The sequence below is a fragment of the Athene cunicularia genome, assembly GCF_003259725.1.
Source record: "Athene cunicularia isolate RWA chromosome 8 unlocalized genomic scaffold, athCun1 chr8_part1, whole genome shotgun sequence".
Taxonomy (NCBI): Eukaryota; Metazoa; Chordata; class Aves; order Strigiformes; family Strigidae; genus Athene; species Athene cunicularia.
In genome coordinates this window covers 6,546,905-6,570,361 of record NW_020799109.1, presented here as the reverse complement: position 1 = coordinate 6,570,361, position 23,457 = coordinate 6,546,905, and the positions used below count along the sequence as shown (strand labels likewise).

Sequence of the window (23,457 nt, the reverse complement as noted above, 5' to 3'; positions counted from 1 at the left end):
GCACACATATACAATTCAGTCTTTAGCTGTAAACTTTTTTAAGTGGGATTTCTGGTTGTGCACAGCCTGGCATTTTTCCAAACTACAGCACATACTGGGTTTCTCCTGCCCTATTTTCAAGAAACACAATTTCAGTAAAATAGAATATAGCCCTTAGCTTGAAAAGAGGGAAAGAAAATTATTTTAAAGAGTGTTCAGGATTCCCATGAAAACATAAATCCTCTGCAGTGTTTATATCCTTTCCTAACTATTAATGGTATAAACAAAAGCACCTCTCTTGGTTAAGCCAGTTTGAGTTTCCTGGTACCTGCTATTAAATTGGATGTAATCCTGAATATTCAGTGGTAAAAATGTTCTGACTTATCCTTCCAGTAAACTTCAGAAATGCATACATTTGTTTGTCATGGGTTAAGGCATGATTTGATTCTGACTGCATTCACTGAATTGTTTTATTTGGAGATTTTGACCTCAATAATCTTGTGATGTCACACTGTCTGGTTAGACTTGAGAAAAACTAAAAATGAATGTGAACCCTGCATATGCTGGTACCCAGATTTGCACATGCAGTCAGCCTTATATAAAGCAGGAGGGTGAACCCCCAGTTTGGCTGGGATTTGTTTCTTCATGTGAATGTTTATAGTGTTTGCTTGCTTGTTTTTATCAGCCAAATTTTGTTTCCCTTGGTGACAAATGAAAGTAGCATGATTTAAGCTGCAGCAGGATTTACCCTTCTAAATCAAAGGTATTTTGATAATAGCAACAGAATGTGGTGGCAATATTAACTGCTAATGTAAACAGTGTGGTCCTGAGTCATATATCTTGTTTTACAAATGTTCATCCTCTAATTATAGGCATTTTCTATTCTGCTTGCCAAGTGGATATATGATGCAGAATTAAACAAACCTAATATTTTAAATTGAATGTTATTCCTGTAAATATGTCCCTTTTTGTCCTTTTGAATGAAACACCCAAGGTCTGAATTATTTTTGAAAATTGATATCTTGTCTTTCTTAATTTCTTAACTCATAAAAGGCTACTAAAAATTCACTTTTGGGACATATTATAGAGTTAATGTCAGTAATTCACACAGGAAAAGGTGTGTGTTGATTCAATACACACAGGTGAAAATGTGTGTTGATTCATTGCTATTACTTCCATTGAGGTGCCCGAAAAGCCGCATTCCTAGAACAAGACCCCTACTAGATCTCGTACAAGCTGGGAATATTTGCTCTGGCACCGCAGATTTTTCTGCACAGTCCTCAGTGAGGTGATTTCTTTTCCATATGTCTTGGTTTTCTAGCTGTAAAAGAGGAAAATGGTTCTTGCCTACCTCACAGAAATATTGCACATCATTGGAATAAATCCATTAAAATTCATAAAGCACCAGGTGCGTTAAAGAGAACAAGATGATCCTTAGCCTAAGGATTTATAGTTTAAATATGGAAGAAAATATACTTTCACGAGCCTTGCAGTGCTTGCACCAGAAACCTTGAATATAATCAAGGCAGATTTGTACATCTGTCTCAATGTAGTAATAAAGAAGCAGCTAAAGAGAGAAGCATCCTCAGGACAGTATCTACTGCACAGCTTCAGACTCACAGCTGTCTTCTGAATTACTTGCCCTTAGTCCAGATCCTGGCACACTGCTGAGAGAGAGGGGCAAGTTATGCAAGAGGAGATTCCTGCACAGATACGAAGGTGAACTATCTAGTTAAATGGGTATCTTCCACAGACAGCAGAAGATGTATTTTTTTTAAAGCTTGATCAGATTAAAGCAAAAATTCAGACATTTAAAGCCAAAGTAGCATTAAAGATTTCAGGTATAAACACTATTCAAATGTAGAAAACACTTCTATGCTGCATTCAGTGGCCTCTTTGTCCAGATTGAATCTAGGAGAAGTTCAGTAGGGGCAGATAGACGTCCACCGATCTTGTCCCCAGTCTCTTGGGGTTCCCTTTAGAAACTAAGTCTTTCAAGTACTGCTGTTCAGCATGGCAAAAAATGCTTGACTTGTAGATACAGTTTTTGAGGCATGAAATTCAGTATGTTGATGAGATCATCTATTTCCTGGTTGATGTGAATTTTAAAGCCATTTTAGAATTATGCAGTACAGTGTCACTGTTATGCTCTAATCAAGGCTTATACACTGGACGGTTTATTGCTATATTTTTTATATAACAGACAAATATACAGGGGAAGCACCATCTGCAAAATAATGCAGAACAATAATGTGATTATTGATTAATGTTGCAGGTGTTTAGTATGACCAAGAGTCTCTGCAGTAGTTCTTGGTTTCATTTATTGATGTTAGTACGTTCTTTTAATTTCTGATTAAAACCACTTCTAAAAGCAAAATCCTCACCCAGAAATTCAAGAAATTCAATTTCTAGCAACATCTTCCCTGCCAAAAATTCCAGACCTGACAATGTCATATATAACATCACAAGAATTTCATCATTTCAAAGTGGCTTCAGATCTGAAATCAATGAGGGTGAATACGTGTATCTCCATGCCAAGATTCATCCTTTTAAAATAAACCCCACAATTATGTCACATATATCATCTCCCCACTTGCACATTTATCATTCTTCATTTGCAGAATACCAGATGTTTCCTGTGTAAACTTCTGTGCACATATGCAATTGATAAATTGAGGGGAAATTAATGAATTGAGAAGATAACCCAATCTGGGCCAAAAAAGATGGTCTCCAGCTGTGAATGGAAGTGATTTATCATTGAGCTAAAGGATCAGCTTTTCTAGCTCGAACCAGCAGATACATCATTACATTTAATCCAGACTTCCACATAGATATTTAGGAGTTTTGCAATTGACTTCAGCAGAGCCAAGGATTTCACCCATAGTGTTTGCCTAGGCTGAAAGCCCATTCCCCACAGTTGTGTTATTTATTTATTTAGCAAATAATGTTTTTTCCATACTGAAGGAACAAAAAACATCAGTTTGTGCACTCAGGATAGAAAGATTGCAGCTGTGACTGCTGCTTAGCACAACAAAAGGAGAGTGAGTTTTATTCTATCTTTTCAAGCTTCAGTAATGAGAGTGGCTCTTAGGTTGTCATTGTTGACACCTGCCCAAACCAGTGAAGACTTTAAGGTTTTACAGGCTAAAAACACATGCCTGGCTGGAAATATGAATACCTGAAATATAATTGCAAACTGTTATAATTTGCTCAGGTAAATGTTTGTAGAAATTGAAATTATAGATGATATTTGCGAATATTTAGATCAGGACATAGTATTTTACCTGCAGTGAGGCTCATCAGAATAGTGTTCCCAAACCTCAACACTAAACCTGTGGTGTCCGGGGATTAGCCAGACAGATGAAGTGATGAAATTGTAACTCAGATCTCAGGTTCCAGATACACAGACATTCAGTTGTTTTATGCAAACGTGATACTACAGAACTGAATTTAGATTTTGCATGCCCAAATTACTTTTCATCTGATTCATCTCCATGAACCTGCTTACTCTGGGTCTCAAAAAGCTGGTGTGAGGAAGGAGATGGGAACATATGGTGAGGGGGACCCTTTCCAGAGACAGCTGTAAAGTCAGTTTGAATGTAACATTGCACCATATATCTCATTATGCCTTTACTTGTCTAAGACCAAGGCCTTAGAAACAGCTCAGCACACCAGAAAGGGGTTCCAAACACTGCCACCACAAAGGTAATAATTAAGATTACAGTTTTCTTAAATCCCCTTTTACTTCTTATGCTACTCTGTTGTACTAAGGTATTCAAAGTTCCAGTAACTTGCTCAGTTCCTTTCTCTTGGTGTAAGAATTATAGTCCTTTATGCATCAGAAACAGAATAATGTGATCTAATGTCACAAACACACACGCATGAATTCCACTGCACATACATCATGGCAAAGTTACTGGGGAGGTATGAATGCCATGAAGTGGGCATCTTCCCACTGCAGATGAAGACATTGTTTTTTTGGAAAGCTACCAGAGTGCTCTCAGCTCCGTGACTAATATAATTTCGCCCATTCTCAGTAAGACATTGATACAATAGAAAAACATGGAAGTTTCAGATGGTCTGGCTAAGTGCAACTAGAAGGAGAAAAAAAAATTTTTTTATAGGCTTTTCATCCCAGTTCTTTCTGTTCTGATGTCCCAGTAACCGTAATTAAAGTACTTTGTGTGCTGACACCCTGTCAGGATCAGGAATTTGAGGTTTTGAAAGACAAAATGTGCAACATTTTAAATTTTAATAAGTCAGACTTCAAAGAGAACTCTTTGTGGTTCAGATGCACACTTGGCCTAAAAGCCCTAGTATGAGATCACCAACCAAAGGCAAAACTTGGTCTTTCTGCATGAGCAAAATAAATCTGAGGCACATACTATGTTCAGTCAGGAAACTAATCCCATTAGCACCTGAAATGCCGAGACAAAGAGGGATATTCAGGCAAGGCTATCAAAATACCATCAGTGCTCTAATGTTGGTTGAAAAGAACAACCCTCCCTTCTGCCAAACAAAATAAAATAAACAGGAAAAAGCCACAAAGCAGAACAAATAATATCACAAAAATAAGGAATAAAAAGATCACAACAGTGGTCTTGTGTACTTTATCTGAGAGTTGCTCTGAGCAGTTTTAACAGCACTTTTAAGAATTATTTCCTGAAAAATGTGGATTTCAGCCCTTTTATTTAAGGTTTTTCCTGTTAAAACTGTCTGCTCTTATTTAAATTAACATTACATTTTAATACTCTCTTGACCTTAATAATAGATTTGATGGTGAGATCCACAGGCTACATGTGTTTCGGTGGGGGTGAAAAAAACTCCTGTCCAGTGTACTTAGTGCTTCTGATACATTTGGTGGCCATTCATTTAAATTTTCCTAGAAACAGCCAGTATAAACAGCTGATAACTTGAAAATCATCTTCTGAAATTTACTTTTTCTAGATATAAACAAAATGTTCATCCTTAGGTTCAGAATTTATCATCAGACCACAGTTTCTCACGCAGTTACATACAAAATGTTACCTTCAGAAAGCAGAAAGAATGAATGTAGTTACCTGATTAAGTCAAGCAGTGCATCTGCAGAGCTCATGATGGGCTTTCCACCCTCTTCAGTGACCTCCTTCTGTGCTGCTCCACCAGGATGGATAATGGAGACCATAATTATTCCCACAATCACAGCCACAAATGTTGTCCACAGGTAGTAAGTGACAGTTATGATACCTAATCGACTGGAAGTCTTGGCATCCAGGGCTGCTAGCCCAGACATTAAGCTGTGAAGAGAAAACACAACATATACAGTATCTTTTGCATAACATTAATGCAGCTGAAAACCTGATATCCTAATTATTCCAGTTTACCTACTTCTCTTAGGATTGCCTACATACCAGGTTTTTAGAAGCTTGCTACTAACACTAAAGCTGTAGCCTGTGTGACTGAAGGGATGTTCCCAATTGCCATGTGAGATCCTGGTGACTTGAAGGAACTTGCAAGCTCAGACTGCACACATGGGAACTGCATCCTATGGACTGTTCCCTGAAGTTCAAGGGACAGTTTTACATAACCTACACATATGATGGCTCAGTTCACAGGAGCAATGGCAATAATCAGCCATAAAAACTTAGGTGTGAAGCTCTACATATAACTTTACAGAATTATAGAACAATTAGGGTTTGAAAGAACCTGTGAAGGAAATCTGGTCAATCCTCTCACCCCTTCCTTTGTGAGCCAGGACCACAACTTCAAAATTAAAACCACTAAGGGGCAATTTTGTCATATAGTCCTTTTTTTTTTACGTTTTAGAATAACTTTTTAAACTTTCTAAATCAATACAAAGCACAATATATTTTTGCTTTACCAGGGAGTACATTGGGGAGCAAACTGCGGTTCACTGTGCCTCCAGTCCAAGTGGATACAGTGTATGGCATGCAGAGGAAACTCCTTCATGGGCAGGGGTGGCTTCACAGTGGGGTGCTAAGAAAATGCTATGGTCACTTCAGCCTTTTCGTTCCTCTTTAGCTCTCTGCCCACCATGCCAGAGGATGACCAGTGTCCATCCTCTTGCTTGTATAGCTTGCCTCTACCAACTCTCCACCAAGTGCTTTAGCTCCCGCTGACCCTTAGACAGGGCACTGTTTAGCCCCTGAACTTGTTCCAGGCCGCTCTGATACAGACCCTGATGCTGTTTCCATGTGACCTGAGGCTAAGATTTGAGTTTCCAGTGACACCATTGTTGCTTGGGCCTTTAAAATGAGATTTAGCTTCTAATAATTCTCTGTAAACTCTTCAAAGCACACATGCCAGGAAAACTGCAGGTGAAATAAAATATCACATTTACTATTTGGTGTGCCCCAATGTCTAGCTTTCTCATCAAAACAGAACCATTTATCAGGCCTTTCCTCATAAACAGTCATTTACTAAGCTGCAGCTCCTTGAATGAGATCTCCTTTGACCTCACTCTGCTGAGTGAGGTTGTCTAGAGCCCATGCTGAAGTGCAGCTTAAACTTTATAGTAGATTTAATGAAAGCAAATGGGTGGGATTTAGTGCTCAGGTTCCTGCTATCCACTACATTAATTAAGAAAATGTATTGTTTTTCTGCATTGTCAATCTCGTCTAGCATGGGTTTTGTTAACACTTAGGAGCAAGGGAAAACATTGGTTGCACCTGTAATACGGATCATTTAGAAAATTAGCATCTTGATAACTCTCACTCTTATAACCATTGTTCTTCCCTCTCTTTTATCATTTCATTTGATAAAAATTCCACCTTCCTGTATGTCTGTAAAGCACTACACATGTACAAACACAGCAGTACACATTAAAAAACCACCAGCAGCAGTGATACTTAGTTCCTTGGCATTTCCTTTGGATGGGTCCATATGGAAGAGTAAATATTCTAAACCATATGTTTGATAAAACAGTTGAGTTAAATACATTTATCTCAAATTAATGTGTTACTTTTCTGTAAAACTACTTCTAGGTTGTTATTAGGTTCCTAGGACTGAACTCTTCTTGCAGGCTGAGGTTTCACAGGCCATTGAGCCAGTTCAACACCTTCTTGATGCCCAAAGGAGATACCTATATTGTACTAGACTTCAGCACTGTTCCATCCCCCACCCTAACCTTCCCAGAAAAAAGAGGAAAAATTAAAATCAGGTTGATTTTTAACTAGCTGGATGCTTTTCATGGTAATAATTTTCTGTGTTCTTTATAGATATATTACGCAGGGAAACAGACACCAGTGGTATGAAGGTCTGACTATTGACCAGCATATCTGTAACTTGTAGGTAGGATGCCATACAGAGTGATTACTTGGAGAGAGTACTACTGAGGAGACAGAAAATATACTTCTTTTCCTGGTACTGCCCTGAAGCCACTATCAACGTGGTAAAGCCAGACTGTTTCTGTTGTTCTTGATGCTGCTGCATTGTGTTCTACAGAGCAATGGAGAGATGAACCCTGCACATAGTGCTTGAACTGTTTTGATTGTTCACCTGACAAGTATGTCCAGAAGTACTTAGGGACAAAAATCCTAATTAAATATGTCCAGTGGTTTGCATGTGCTTTTGGGGGTGCTACCTCAGCCTCAAGATGTTGGGCCATTAAGATCTGGGAGGATGTTGAGCAGCTAGAATCTAATCATACATTGGCTCTTAAGTGACAAATCCTGAGGGGGCTAATAATGAGATTGCTATGTCTTGGGGATATTAATTAACAAGATCATCATCCATAATGAGATTATCCTGTCACCAGATAAAGTCATGCTCAGTTCATGCTGTGGTGAGAAGGTCCTCAAAAGTAATTAACTATGGGGTTGCAATGGGGGTAACTCTGGTGTGACAGAAACATGAACAAAGGTCTGGGTTCAGACAAAGCCCTGCGTTTTTCATAGCCTGCATTGTTGAGTTTTAAGAAGGGACCAGTGGAAGCACTTCTCCAAAGGCTGTGGAGTAACACTGGTCATGACATTGTAAGCAATTGCTCAGAATAATTTTCAGAAATGCCAGTAGCTAGTATGACACAGTAATTGCTCATTAACTATTTTTCATTTGACTTCCTGGTTGATGTTAGAGGGAAGACATAAGGATTAAGAGACTTATTGATAATGACAGCTATTGTATGAAGTACGTAATACACAGTTATATCACAGGAGTTCCTCACTAGAGCGCTAACAGTCACATAACATAGCCAAAGAATGAAAAAAAAATGTACTTTTCTTATTTCCTAGGGAACAGGGAAGTCAGGAGGAATAAGCTTCCAGATGGTTTAACTTAAGATCACTGTATCATGTTCAGGTTTTCCCTTTAAATCTAATTTTCACCAGACACTCTTGGCTATATAAAAACTTCCCCAGCAGTTTCCCAGGTTGCTTCTAAGACTGAACGAAGGTGTTCCTATGCCATCCACTACTAGAATGTCATGAAACACAATGGAATGAAAAATAGTGTACCTTTAACTCTTGTCAAGCCTCAGAATCTGGCTAGGCTTGAAATAACAGGACGAATACTCAATTCATAGATTAAAATAATTTGACTTACTATATAGCTAAGTAGCTTCCACACGTATGTTTCATGCATAGCTTCCATAACATGTTTTAATGATTTCCAAATGGAAAAAACAGGATTAAGACAATGAAAAACAATCTGTAGCTTTTCTGAATAATTATAGTACATCTCATTTAATCCGTCTGTCAAAAAAAAAAAAAATCCACAAAAATGCAATGTCATGTTCAGGGACCATTTCTTAGTTAGAAAAAAATAGTATAGAAAAAAATTATGTCAAGCGTAAGGCTTTCAAAAATACGTATTAATGAGTTTTGGAAGGGATATTAGATCTTGTAGAGCAGGATTTAAGTGACATATCTGATTGCTATGGTATGTTTCTTGCACCTTGCTTTGAAATGTCTGGTGCTGGATATAATAACAGACACCATAATAAATTAAGTAGCCCCATGACCTCTTTATCTCCTGCATTGGTTGTTCCAATTACATGTGAAAATGATCTTTCTATGGCTTTTCTTTCTTCTGTCTAGAATAGTCTGCTTTATTTTTTTTAATTCTATCTTGTTTATCCAACAAATCTTGGATGAAATTGCATATCCTCAGAGACTACACATGATTTGAAGAATAGCCTCCAAAATAGTTGTATCTGCTGTGTATCTGTAGATATCTGTCCTACGGTCCTGATATGTCTGTGGCTTTCATGCCTCTTCAAAGTTGTGTTTTGACAACCTGAAGTTCTCTACACAATGCAAACCTGATGCTCCACAATATTTTCAGGTTTACAGTCTTTCTAAGGTTTGTATGCTTTTTGACTGGAACTTAGGAAATTCTAAATCTACTCTGCTTTGTTTTCTGGGAAATAAGTTGTTCTGATGCAGCTAAATCTGTCTCTTCTCTAGCCACATTTCTATTGAAGAAAATCAGAAAGCCAGTAACCTTTACTTGCAGCATTTTAGTGGGAAAGATATTTAAAACAATTATTTCACTAAGACTTCAATTGTTTCATTGCTGATTGTAAAAATGTCCTAGCTAAATTATTTTATCTAGGATGGCTTGATTAAAGTTTCTTTACTTTTTTTTTGGACTGTCTCCATGTGATTTATGAAAGGTTACAATGAATTATTTCTTCATGGAGTCATTGTTGAGGGAGGAAGGTGAAGAGTGAATCCAGGATCATGGAAGATCTAATGAAACCTAGATTAAGGGGAAACTAGAAGGGAAGAGGAAGACCTTATCAACTCCAGGAATTACTATTATATGTGACTTATTAAAAAAGTTAAGTCAGTTACTAGGTTGTTTACAATATTGGTAATAGTACAAACCAATAAAATCATTAAGTAATGTTTCATGTCTACTTTGAGAGAAATCTGTGTAAAAGCCCCCAAACTATTATAGCAATTTTGATGTAATGAGGAAGGGAATTTTTTCAATATCTTGGAAATCTAATGTGTCACATGCAAACAAGTAGCTAAACCCTTATGAGCACCTCTAGGCTTGTTCTGGCTGTCACTGATAAACATCAGAGCTCTTATGAAGTATTTTATTTACAATTAAATATAAAAATGTTTGTCTTCTCTGCAGTTTTCTAGTTTTTCTATTGCTCTCTGATGAAAGCACATTTTTTGCTCTGTCTCAAGATCAAAACCTATATCCCCAGAAGGGGAAGAGACAAGAAGCTGCTGTTAAGACCCCATTCTGCATGTTTATTTTGTCTTCCTCTCCACCAGAAGCCATCTGGATGTTGCTTTGAAATAGATGGATTATGGATAAAGTTATCAGAAGGGATTAGTGTGATTAGAAAGACATTAATCCTGTCAAGAAGTAATGGTCAAGTATTAACCACCAACAGTTGTTCCTAGAATCATGTTTGTTTTCATTCATCCCATACCCTCCCTTGCATTCTCATTTTGTAATTGCATGCTGTAGAAAAGACGTTCCTAAGCAAGTTCTCCCATTGAGGCTGGGAAGCTCCTCTAGCAGCTACATTAGAGATGATTATATTACATTTGAGCATCATGAAAGTGAAGTGCTGGCTTCACTAATGCTGCTTGATCATGCAGGCAGGCTGTCGCTTATCTTTTTGTCAAGGTCAGTGCCTTCAAGTTTCAACATGGTAATCATTTCCATTTCCATAGCACAAGTGTTTTAATCATCTTAAAATGCTTTACAAATATAACCTACTATCGTACAGGAAGGCAGTATCTCCATTTTACAGACAAGGAAACAGAGAGATTAGGGCATTTTAAATAAAGACAAACAATTTACAGGGAAGAAAGATATGCCTGAAGTGATCTCCGTATTGCAGAGATCTGGAGCATCAGACTGTTTTTTACCTGTGCCCAGCTATCTGTGCTTTCACGATAGGCTGCTTTACTTCCATGGAGGTACCATTTATGGAGGAACAGTTTGCAACGAAGAAAATAAGACTATCTACAGTAATGGGAGAAAGAGATAAGACACTTTCTCTGTCTCTTTCTGTTGTTTGATGCTTGATTTTCCTCTTAGTCTCTAGTGTAGTTAAAATTATTTCAGCAGTGTGAAAGAGGGATCAGAATGACTTTTTCTTCCCAGGATATTCTTTTACTTTGTTCTAACATGACAGAATACATACAGAGCAAGATATGCTATGGCTACGATAGAGAAGCCTGCTGCTCTCATCACATGGCAGAGTGACAGTGCTACTGGTAGGAGGACTATAGCCCAACCAAGTCTCTGCTTCACCCTACATGGTCTCATCTTACTTAGAGGGATATGTTATAGTTTTATTTTTTCATCTCCAGATGTCATATCACACTGCACAGGTAAAAATGGCTCCTGCCCATACATGTGCAAACAGCTAGTTAGCACATCTGGTGGTCTGTACCTGTATTACAGACAATCAAGTGGCATCTTGCTTGGAAGCTTGTGCCACCCTACACCTCCAGTCCCATCCACCCACTTCTGAGTGATGCCAGGACCTCTCATGTGGTGTGACACCATTTGTCTAAGTACACAGGAAGATAAAATCCAGCAATAATCCATGCTCACACCCTGAACTAAGCTGGATCAGGTATGTGTTGTGCACTTGTAGAAGGGTGGCCCATTTGTTCAAATGGAGACTCTTTCTGTGTATGTTTGTGTACAGTCCAGACAAGCAATAAAATGACACCTAGGCTCTCTGTGAATTTTACTCAGACTTCAATAGTTTTGCAGATTGCTGGTGTACTAGCAGGCTTGTGCTGATCTGAACACAGCTAAGGAAATAGCGTGATCACTTGTAGTCAGTGGAACGATCCACAAGGGCATGTATTATTAAAAGTTTTATAGTATTATAGTGTGATTTTCAAAGGAGACAAGAAGTCTAGAATCCTCCTGAAGATCCAGGGGGCTACTAAGGTTTGTCTCCTTTGAAAATGAACTAATAGGAAACAGCATTTTTAAAGTTTAGATATCTTGGTATAAATGAAATAGTGTATATGCTCAGAAAAAGACAAATACAAAAAGTGGTAGCTGTTTTACTAATTGGACTGTTGGCAGCAGTTTCTGTATGGTTAGATTATCGGCCATATATAGCAATATAAATGTGAAATAACTTTTCGGAGAGCCTCATCATAGAGCTCTTTTACTAAACACAGTAGAAGCTCAGAGGTGTCAGGCATGATGGAAAATCTAGTTCTTGATCTTCAAACAATGAACAATATGTTATAAGATCTTGCTGTCTGCAATACACCGTCTGCAGTGATTGTATTTAATTTTACAGCTAGGTTGCTGGAAAAGAAACAAATCTACAAGAAATCAAATTTACATTTATAGTAGATCATAACATGAAGCTTTTTGAGATTGCTTTTTTAAAATGTTTCATAAAATAGTTTTATTTTTTACCCAAAATGTTGAGATCTCCTTTTTCTTATAATCTAACACTTGTAACTGTCAATGATAAACTGACATATATAGCAAAAATCCTGCCAGGAATTCACATCGTGCATTTTTTTTTTCTTAGGGTGTAATAGGAAATCTGTTTCTGTGGGCTAATGTAAACAAGGCAGGACTTTGTACAGCACACAGTGAAGATCAATGTCCAACAGCTATTCTGTCACTGCTTCCTCCCAAACAGTCCAATATGTGAGGCTACAGCAATATATCTGTGAATGCTGGAAGGGATGAACAGCAACCTTTGATCACTGACTGATAAAGGAGATCTGAGACACTGTAGTATAGCTCATGCAGAATTCAGGCTGGATTGTTAACTTTAGCTGTTCTTATAAAAAAAAATAAATTAAAAAATCCTAAATTCAAAAGTCAGGATGCAAATGGAAACAAATTATGGTTTCAGTATGGATGTGCAGGTTCACATCTGTAGAAAGAGCCAAAAATCTTAATAATACTGGATTTTCTGTTCTGTCAGTTCTTTCAAGTGTTTTGGGATTAAGAGAAGGGCAAAAGCATTAAACCACAAATTTTGGTTGTAAACAAATGTCAGATTTATTCAACTGTTTATAGTTCGCACATGTTTCTGTCCTAAGGAAACAGGGGGAATCCAGCCAGCCTCTCAAGCTTCACATGTCATGGCCATTTCTTTTGTGAGACACTAAGTATTTTAGAGCTCTTAGAGGACTACAGATAAATTCTGTCAGGTCACAAACTGCTCATACCCCATTTGTAATCACTTCCAGTGCTTTCCACACCCATTCACTCCATGACCATAAATTTCTGTTATACATCACCAGATCCTTACTGACACTGCCTAAATGATTTGTACTGATTTGGTCCAATTTTGTCATTACACCATGCATAACTCTGCAACATGTCATTTTTCACTGAAAGAGTTTTGGATCTCTAGAATGCACAAGCAAAAGAAAACACTAGAAAACAGTATGTGATCTGGCCATTAAGAGTCCATATTCCTAAACACAGCTAGGAACATCGATAATGTTACAGATGATAATGTAGTGAAGCCCCTGAAGATGTCTGAGGCATGGAGGAGGGATTGTTAATAAGGTTTCTTAAGAAGGTAGAATGGAATTTCTCCTACAAGCTCAAGCAATCTCAAAGCATTGTTTGGAGAACTTTCAGGGTAATCTGACATCAGTTCTGCAATATAATAGTAATGTGGATAATATAATATAAAGTAGTATGATGGTATTAAGTGAGGTTGCTGTCAGACCAGTTCTTTCCCTTGGGCAACCCTTCCCTTTCAGTTTCATCTAAGTACAGTTTTGCTTTTCACTTTGAAAGTAAATATATTTAGCCCCTCTAGTAACCTTAAAACTCCTATCTCCAGACTGACTTTCTCCACATTAAAGACTAGATTGCATATCCTGGGAAAGGGCTTGTTCTCACAGGAGTGAGATGTATTTTGATTATTATTTACACATGACAGGTCGTTCAGAAATGGAATTTTATACACACTTTATGTTATCATTTAGGTACCTCACAGATTTTCCCCTACTAACCCAGCAAAAGGTTTACCCTCCTCTTTTGGGGAAGACCTGTTCCCAAGAGCCGATATTTTTCTCTTGGCAATATAACACACATGAAATAGAGGGAAAAGTCCAGAGTCCAATAATGTGAAGAAAAAGCCCTGTATTTCCAAGACCAATTTTATTCTATGGGAAAATACAGCTGCTTTGGTACACTATAAAACATTGTTCAGAGCAGGCTCCTCAGAGAGCTGTAGGCAGCATTTCACAGCTGCTCCTCAACACCTCACTAGATAATACAGTACATAAATTTAATTGCACTTGATTATGCCCCAGTTTGGCAGCTGCACAAGCACAGGAACAGAATGACTGGTATTTAGGAAAGAATGACCAGAGGGAATGGTTTAACTCATTCATAGCAGAAAAGATTAAGCCAAAACTGACCAGAAGCTTATGTTATCTATCCTTTCCTACTCAGTCTTCAGTTAAATTGTGTGAATTTGTCAAGACAACATAGAAAGTATCTTTCAGTACCAGGAATGGATTAGAAGACACAGTCCTGCACATATTCATGGAAAAACAGTATTACTGAGTTAATTAATTTTGTCTGTCCTCTTGGTTTAAAAAGATAGATTACATAGCCTTTTAGAGATCTGTATTTTCCTTCTGAATAGACATTATATTGACCATGTCAGGCAGATTTATAATCATGGTAGAAGATTTAGATTGCAAATTTCAGTACTAGCCTCCACCTGTGTTTCATCCCTAACAAATGGTAAGCTTAAGTAGTAAACCAGACAAATAATCTCCAATCTGTGTTCTATTACAAGTTTAATCTACAGCTGACAAGAAGCAAAATAGTGCATGACACAATTTACCCAAGCTAATGGTCTGTCTCACAGCATGTTTTTAACCAAACCCTAAACTCCCCAAATGAAGTTATTTAGGGTATGTCTGCACGGACAAAAGCAGACAGACATGAACTCGCTCTGCTTTTGCTGCCAAGGCTGGTCTGGAAGCCATATAGCCACATTAGTCCTTTGCATATGAGCTTGGGCACAAAGCCACGCTAATGCGGCTATAAGGCTTCCGGCATGGATCTGGCACTGGTCTGCCCAGTTTGGCTTGTGGGCTAAGTGAGTTCACATCTGCTTGCATCCAGAGCATCTCCACATCCTCTTGCACAGTTTATACAATTGTCAGCTCTTCAGATGTAACTAAGAGTCCTGAAAAGTAAAATTTGGTATGGCACAGCACAGCTGAACAATGACAGAATTCCATTAGAACAGAATAAGCAAATTTTTCATTAGTGGGATGTTAAAATGCCAATGTGTTCCCCAAATCAGAGAGCTGTGAAAAAAAAAAAAAATGATGTGGGGAAAAGGCTACTGTAACAGAGTGTTTTCTAATTAAATACTAGGCTTTAACAGCATGAGTAAGAATGAGCCACTGAGGAATCTGAGCAGAAGGATAAGGGATTACCAGAACTGATGTCATTATGGACAGGAATGCCCTTAAAGGAAGACAGTTCTATATTTAGCATATTGTATTAAATTCAGCAACAAACCCCAATAGTAACAAATATTTATTACTACCCCCAAATGAGCCTTCAAATAAGTAGAAAATTTTATTAGCATACATCTGCTTGTATCAGGCACAACATACTCAGAGGAACAAGCTTTACACTTTTAAAAAATACAAGTCAAATCAGTTATTTAGCTTTGACTATAAAGGGAACAATCTTTACATATTTGGCACATGGAAAAGGATCAAATCTCTGCTACTCGTTATTTCTTAAATATCTAGAAAATGGTCAGAGGTAAATAAATACAAAATGTAATAAATATCCTAAGCTTAAACAAAACAAACTCCTTTTTCTAAAGAGAATATTCATTGGGTTAAGACACGTGTTACGACAGCTGAACAGTTCAATTCTGCCCTGACAATTCTTCCCCACAAGCAATCTCTCTGCCTACTGATAATCATAGTCTTAGAAAACTGGGCTGTGTTTCCATTAGCAGATAAAAGCTTAATCATATAAACAAGGACAGTGTTGAAATAAAGGATGCAATTTTCCATTACATGTATAGGTAGATATATAAGACAAAGAGGAATCAGTAGGTTCAGCTAGTGTAAATCTGTGTAACTCTGGCTTTAGCCTACCTTCCTGAAGAAACAAGGCTATGCAGTCTGTGTGAGAGCCGTTACTTATAACATTTTAATTAGTTTTTCTCTCAAATTATACAGAGGGGATTGAAGACTTCAAAAGAGAGAATTAAGCCACAATGAGATACAAAGTTGTAACAGATCAGGTTTCAGTAGCGGTGTCCCCCAAAATCTTAAGTCAGTGCAGTTTAATGCTTAATGTAAATCAAGTTTCTGGCCCACTGGAAGTTGATAAGTACAGAACTGGTAACCTGAGATAAAGATAGTGGAGCAGGGAATGGTCACAAGGACAAAGACACTCCAAAGGGAGATGACAGAGCGTGAGCTATGCACAGTACCTGCCAGCATGGCTGGCACTGTGCTCAAGCTGGTGCTCATGCCTGGCACTGCTGGCACAGGCAGGATTTGGTCAGAGGGTTTATATTATATATCACAGAATGGTTTGGGTTGGAAGGGACCTTAAAGATCACCCAGTCCCACCCCCCTGCCATGGGCAGGGACACCTTCCACTAGCCCAGGTTGCCCAAAGCCCTGTCCAACCTGGCCTTGAACCCTTCCAGGGAGGGGGCAGCCACAGCTTCTCTGGGCAACCTGTGCCAGTGTCTCACCACCCTCACAGGGAAGAATTTCTTCCTTATATCTAATCTAAATCTGCCCTCTTTCAGTTTAAAACCATTACCCTTCATCCCATCCCTACACCCCCTGATCAAGAGTCCCTCCCTCCTTTCCTGTAGCCCCTTTAAGTACTGGAAGGCCACTATAAAGTTTCCCCGGAGCCTTCTCTTCTCCAGCTGAACACCCCCAACTCTCTCAGCCTGTCCTCACAGGGAAGCTGCTCCAGCCCCCTGAGCATCTTCATGGCCTCCTCTGGACCCACTTGAGCAGGTCCGTGTCCTTCTGCTGTTGGTGCCCCCAGAGCTGGACCCAGCACTGCAGGGGGGTCTCATGAGAGTGGAGCAGAGGGGGAGAATCCCCTCCCTCGCCCTGCTGCCCACACTGCTCTGGGTGCAGCCCAGCACACGGTTGGCTTTCTGGGCTGCAAGCACACCTTGCTGGCTCATAGTCCTTCTCCACAGGGCTGCTCTCAACCTACTCATCACCCAGGCTGTATTTGTTTGTCTGTTATCTTTAGCAAATGTAAGAAAATATTAATAGGAAAGTTGACTGTTCCTCTCCCAGTTTTTGGCTTTGTGCAGAACACAAAGACACTGACAACAGATTTGATTATTTTAAAATTTAAGAAGTTGAGAAACTAAAGTGATACACAGTTATCTCTGCCAGTCAGCTTGTCCTGAAAGCACTACTTGCAGGTGAAGGATATGTGTGTGTGTGTGTGTGTGTATGTAAGTTTATAATTAACCATAGTGCACTACTAAAAAATGCCTCGGATGAATGGCCTCCCAGGCACACAGGTCCTCTCTGCACTGGAGTGATGAAACACCCATCACAGCCGGTGGTTCCTCAGTCTCCTAGACAGAGCCATCTCCTGGCTACAGGGTATAATACAGACTGAGCCTCCACACATGCCGGGAAATGCATTAGATGGAAGGAAAGATGGTTTTACAAACTTGAGCACCTTGGGCCAGCTGATCAGTAGATGTCTGTCTGAAGACCTGGACCCATGTTTTTTTAAACATGTCATCAGAGGACTCAGGGCAGGATGCACTGAGATTCATCTCTGTCACTGCAATGTATGTGTGTACCTGTTTGAAAACCTGAGGTATGTGTTGAAACCTTTTGTATATAAAGGCAAAACCAGATTATTTGCATTGCAGTTGTCAAATAAGGATCAACGCCTCTATCCCACAGAGAATCAGGGAACTTCAAGTCTCCTGCAGTCGATCTTTCAGGCTTCTTGAGGACATCCTCTGTCCAACTGCTCAGGCAGAGCCTAAGTGTATAATTATGAGTTCAGATTTGCCTCCTATTCTCTCCAAGCTCTTTTAATAATCCCATTTCCAGGTTTAAAAATAGTAATCTATGTTTATACATACAATAAGCACTGTACATCTGGTAACTAGAGGGTCTAAAATTTGATTTTGTAATGTTCCATTACTGAATATTCCTAGGGCACACACAAACCGTCAGACTATTTGTTATAATTTTTTTTCTTTATGTTGCTAATAGAATTGGCATCGTTTGCTATGTGGGTACCTGTTCTCATTGCTGAGAAGAGCGAACTCTATACACAGGACACAGTGGATACTAATAGGTATAAGCAGGGCTAAACCTCAGGTAGAGGATGGGGGCAATAAATATATAGTTATTTTAGAGTTGTCATATGATGCTATGAAGCTTGTTTATGTAACCAGATAACTGAAATAGTATCAACCCCCATCCTTAATAAAAGTCCATGTCACAACAAAAACAAAAGGTCAGGCAGGCCCAAACTGTCAGGCTAGTGGTTGGTGGTTGCTTTTTCTGTCTGGGAAAACAAAAAGTAAGACCATAGGTGACAGGAGACATCAGGAACAAGTACAGGAGCTCTGGGATACAGCACTTCCAGGTGCTGGGACAGTTGGGTAAAACAAGGAACTGTACATTGAAGAAACAGTCTCCTGTTCAACTGATTTCTTCTGCATTCAAGGAACTGTTGAACATTCAGAGATACCCAACTATATCATCAGTTTCTCATTCCTAATGGATACAGTCTACAAAGTTCCTGTCCTAACTTGCTAACTACCAGATCAAAAAAGGGACAGTACAGATTTTCAGCCATTTCTGTTTATGGCTGGATTTGTTCTAGTGACCTGTAAGTGCAAGATTTTCTAAGTCTATTATCAGTTTTCTGATCCACACATTTGCCACCTTTTCCTTCTGCTACAACCCTTCAAGATAAACTCTGGACTTGAAGACAGGGTATTTTGCACCGAGTGCCTCTTTTAACCTTCCTTTCTCACTCTTCCTTTTCTTTACAAGTGATTTTTTTATTTGTTAGTTCAAGGAAAAACTTGCATTAATTTCAGCTAGAGGAGTATGATTCAGAGCTCTTTTTATGATGCTGTACCTCAGGCTTTTGTAAACAATCACAGAGAGTAATTTAAAAGATAATTTAAATTCCATTGATCCTGCAGGATAGGCTGAGGATATTCCAAATCCACAAAGAAATTGAGTTTAAATGTGCATGCAGATTGGTAAAAATATGAGCACTTGTTTACTGATTTTGTGAAATATATTTGTGGGGAAAAAAACCCCCACAAATTACTGTACAAAATGTAATTACATCTGGAATATTTTTTGCTTGCAAAACCCTTAAATTTCAGTATGCAGTAGCAAGTGATGGTTAGTTTGTTATACAGGGAGATGGACTCATACTGTCTTGCAAGAAGAGTTAATCCCTTTGAAGATGTAGAGTTTCTCCTCTCCCTCAGAGGATGGAGCCCATCAGTTCTGACAGTGTGGCTCAGAGATTCACTCCTGACACAGCTGTAGGTAACCTAGAGCTATTGCAGGCTGTGCCAGAGCAGCTCTTCCCCACTGTGCTGTTGCTTCTTCTCACATCGCTAAAACACTCAAGGGGATCTAAATAACTACACATTTTAGGGAAGGGCATGTGACTCTGCTCTAACCCCCTTCTCTCCTTACGACATCACTTCCTCATGTGAGATCCTTGTTTTCCTTGGAAGACTCTCCTTCCACCTCTCAGAAGGATCTCTTAACATGTTTTGTCTTGATGTTGTTTAGCCCCATGGGACAGAACCAGGTATGAGTCTGATCATATGGCCAGTTTCAGGCATGAAACACCATGACTCAGCTTTATTCTGTAAAAGCCATGAGAAGGTAGATGTAAAGACAGATGATTTAAAAATAAAATTAGTGCTGGGTTGTGTTAATTTTCAGCAACTCTCAGCAATCTGAAGTCTATAAACTTATTTTTTTCTTACAGTGGAAGATTATGTTTTGGTGTATGGATTAGGTACCAGAAGCTGAGGCTTCAAGGAAAGACAACAAATATTGCAAGAACTTTTCCTCAGATCTGGTAAGGTAAAGTTAGCTTTGTTATTCTTTATCTCTCCTTATATCCCCTCTCAGCAATGGGCACATGGGAGAGCTTTTGGCCACCCAACTGGTGTTTGTGACTGTAGTCAGCTGGAAGACAGTCAAATTTAGAGGACAGAAAAACCTATCCTAAGTTATGCCCGCCCACTGCAAAGGCAGCTTCCATGCACCATCCATCAGTACCAGGATCTAGACCATTAATTCTGCTACCAATAAACTGGCACCATTAGAGGTTCTGCCCTTAATGTACTAAATCACTTTCACTTCAAGCTGAAGTCAGGCATATATTATTAGTTCATGGAGACATGGATTTTTTTCAATATTCATCATACTACAGCACATCTCTCAAAATACTGCAGAAGACTATAAATTAACAGTGCTTTTTCATCTTATTTCTATAGTGTATTATTGCAATTGTTTATATTTAAGGTAGGCTTTTTGATAAAGTGGGTTATTTATTTCCATATATTTAACTTCTAGTTAGCTTAAAGGAAAAAGTGCTCCCATTACAAGGAAAGAAGAAAACATCAATTTAAAAAAATTTAGTTTTTAAACAAATAATACCTATATGAGGTATTGTGGAAACGATCCTATAGATTAAAAAACATGCTCATAGCTCCACTATAAATATGAATGTCCAGCCATCAGTAATGCTTCTGGCACTTCAACAGTAATTCAGTTAGGACTAAAACAGTGGTGATGACACATCTCATTTAGCAAACTTCAGAAATTATTGGAACAATCACTTACCTTGAGACAACCAGTGGGAGAATCAACATTTTCAGCATCCTCATCAGTAACTCACCAGGAAATTGGAAATAACTAATTTCCTAGAAATACATGGAGAGATGCTTATTGTTTTGAGATAAAGACTATCTATCTTCATGAGTCCTGCTAGAGCTGTGTATCAGATAACACTGGTTTAAAATCTGCAGCTTTGGTATATACAATGACTAAGATAGTAGCCTTCAAAAGATCATTTTAAATTTAATTAGATTACATATGAGATTACATATTATGCTGTAATTCAACACACTACATTGTTCCTTCCTTTAAAAAGGAAGACAAAAATGAAATATGCCATCTCCTGGGGACTATTGTTAATAGGTTGCCCTGAATAATGTCTTCATTTTGCATTTTGTGTGTTTTCCTAGATGTGTATGAAGCTACTGCTTGGACACAAAAGTAGTTCAGACAGCAGTTAGCAGTAGCTGAACACAGAATGGGTTTAGTTTAGTTGCATTTACTAAGGGCCATATTTTTAAATTAAGATTTATATTTTGTGCTTAAACAATGCATTCAGCAATGCATGTTGCCCTACCTACTCTGTCCAACTTATACAGCAAAGAGCTTAGTTGAAGTATGCTGTGGGAGAAATCCCCAAGTGACTTTAGTAACATGGTCTGCTAATGATAGGAAAACTCAAATTTATTAATATACAAATACCTTTGGTGGAATATAAACATGTGTACCTCTGTACATCTGGTGATTAAAAATATTCCTAGCATTTTCTTCAGACATGTTCCAAAGTAATATAAAATCCAATGAATACCATTACCAGTTTTTAACAGGTCTGTATTAGATGCTACATTTCAGCTGGCTTGAACACCCACTATTACCCATACTTGCATGTTTATACATGCTTATGCTAGACCTACTAGGTGTCTTAAAGACAAGAACCCTTTGCAAACATATTGTTTGAGAATGTGTGAAAAGAGCCAAAGAACATCTTAAATTAACAGATGAAATTAAGCAAATTTAACAAACACATATACATGCTTTTTTTTCTTCAAAAGTCCATCCTGAAGTTCTGCAAGTTGCTTTTTGTTACGTAAGTCGGGTATTTTCTCTGTAATGATACACTGCCATGCCAGACTTACCTGCTGGGAGAGTCGTCTTGTCCTCAGGAAGAATCCAAGAAGACAGCCGATGGTGACTGACAACACTGAGAGAATGAGCAAACCATTTCTTTTACAAACATCCTTGATCCGAGCGAGGACTGCATCACAGGCCAGTGCCATGCTGTCCTCCGTGCTCTTTGGAGAAGAATCAGCATCCCATGGAGAGAGAATTCACCCGCTCCTCTTGTTCGGGTGGGCAGATCTAGCTCTGTATAGATCAGATCAAAGCACTTCCAGTTCTCCTCAGCTGACCTGCAAGGTCACCCCTCTGCCAATAGCCACCAAGCAAGCAGCTGGCATTATTGTTCCAAATTAATACCAACAATCCTATTATCAACTACATCATTAAGAGCCTGGAAGACGATTAGGGGGCTCTGGAAAATTAGAACAGAATGCAGTAGTATTCTAAAACAAGACTGGTTCAAAACAAAGTGACACTCCAGGGAGAAAGACGGGGTTTGAGTGCATTCCTCAGTCTCCCCAGTTGGGGGTCTGGACATGGAAACCTATAAAGGGAACACTGCGAGTCATGCATTCAAATGGATAAAAGTAACATTACTGCTGTTTTCTAAAGGGCAGAGCAGGTAACATATTGAACTGGACTATCACAACAGGGCAAGCTAAGTGAAACTAAACCTCATTAATTAAAAGCAGGACTGAATGATTAGCAGAAGAGACACACATCGAACAGAAAATAGCTGTATATTGAAACACGCAAGGACACCTGGCATTTTTCATTTATTATCTCGGAAGTGAAATGATTTCACTTTTCTTCCAACCACTATGTTGATTAGAGTAGGGCCAATTTACTTTCAGAGGATTATCAGACTAAGCCACAGGGATTGCTTTCCTTTCCTTTGCTGTGTCCGCATTCAATCCCAACGCTGATTTTTATGCTAGTGAGTATCTGAAAAAAATGCACCACCATAACTGCTCATCATGCTGTGCTTTCTTACCAAAACATTTCTGTAGTTTCTGGGTTATTCTAAGATTATTCAGTGTTTTTATGGAAAATATTATGTACAGTACAACAAAAATGTGTATTTACAACATTAGATTTTATATTGTACTATAGTGTTTGCTGTTACATGCTCACGTATGAGTAAAAAAGCTCGTGAGAGATTAAACTGTTCTCTTTGGAGGCAGGATCTTAATACTGTACGGTCAGTAAAACATATGGACACACGCAAAAAAAAAAAAAGTGTGTGTGTGGAGCCTTTATGCTTAACAAGAACGTTGTCAAAACAAGAGGATCACAAAAAATTTTATTAACGTGTACATAAGAGGATTGAAGCAACGTTGAACCGTCCCACTTCACTTTGTAATATCCAGAAAACTTTGCACGTGCCGAATGTACTTTCCAAATGAAATAATAATAAAAAAATCCTTCATGACACCACGCCGACCTCCACACCAGCCGCTGTCAGTGGAGCTGCGACCCTCAGTTTTGCGCTGCGACTTTCCGTCCCGGGGAGGCCCGCCCGGGCACCGCGGGGCTCGGGGCAGCC

The 23,457-nt window shown here is 38.7% G+C and overlaps 1 protein-coding gene across 3 annotated transcripts in view; it reads right to left on the bottom strand.

The window, feature by feature from the left end:
* The window catches only part of SLC1A7 (solute carrier family 1 member 7), a 56,512-nt gene extending 34,285 nt beyond the window's left edge, over window positions 1–22,227 (bottom strand). For 2 of the 3 annotated variants that reach the window (XM_026854486.1, XM_026854485.1), the window contains exons 1-3: window positions 21,929–22,227; window positions 20,799–20,878; window positions 5,040–5,255 (exon numbers count right to left, since the gene is read on the bottom strand). In XM_026854486.1, coding sequence (XP_026710287.1) covers window positions 5,040–5,255; window positions 20,799–20,878; window positions 21,929–22,069 — 437 coding nt within the window. In that variant the 5' untranslated portion in view covers window positions 22,070–22,227. The remainder of the gene's footprint in view (window positions 1–5,039; window positions 5,256–20,798; window positions 20,879–21,928) is intronic. The other variant, XM_026854484.1, reaches the window with a different exon arrangement.
* Window positions 22,228–23,457: the final 1,230 nt, after the last annotated feature.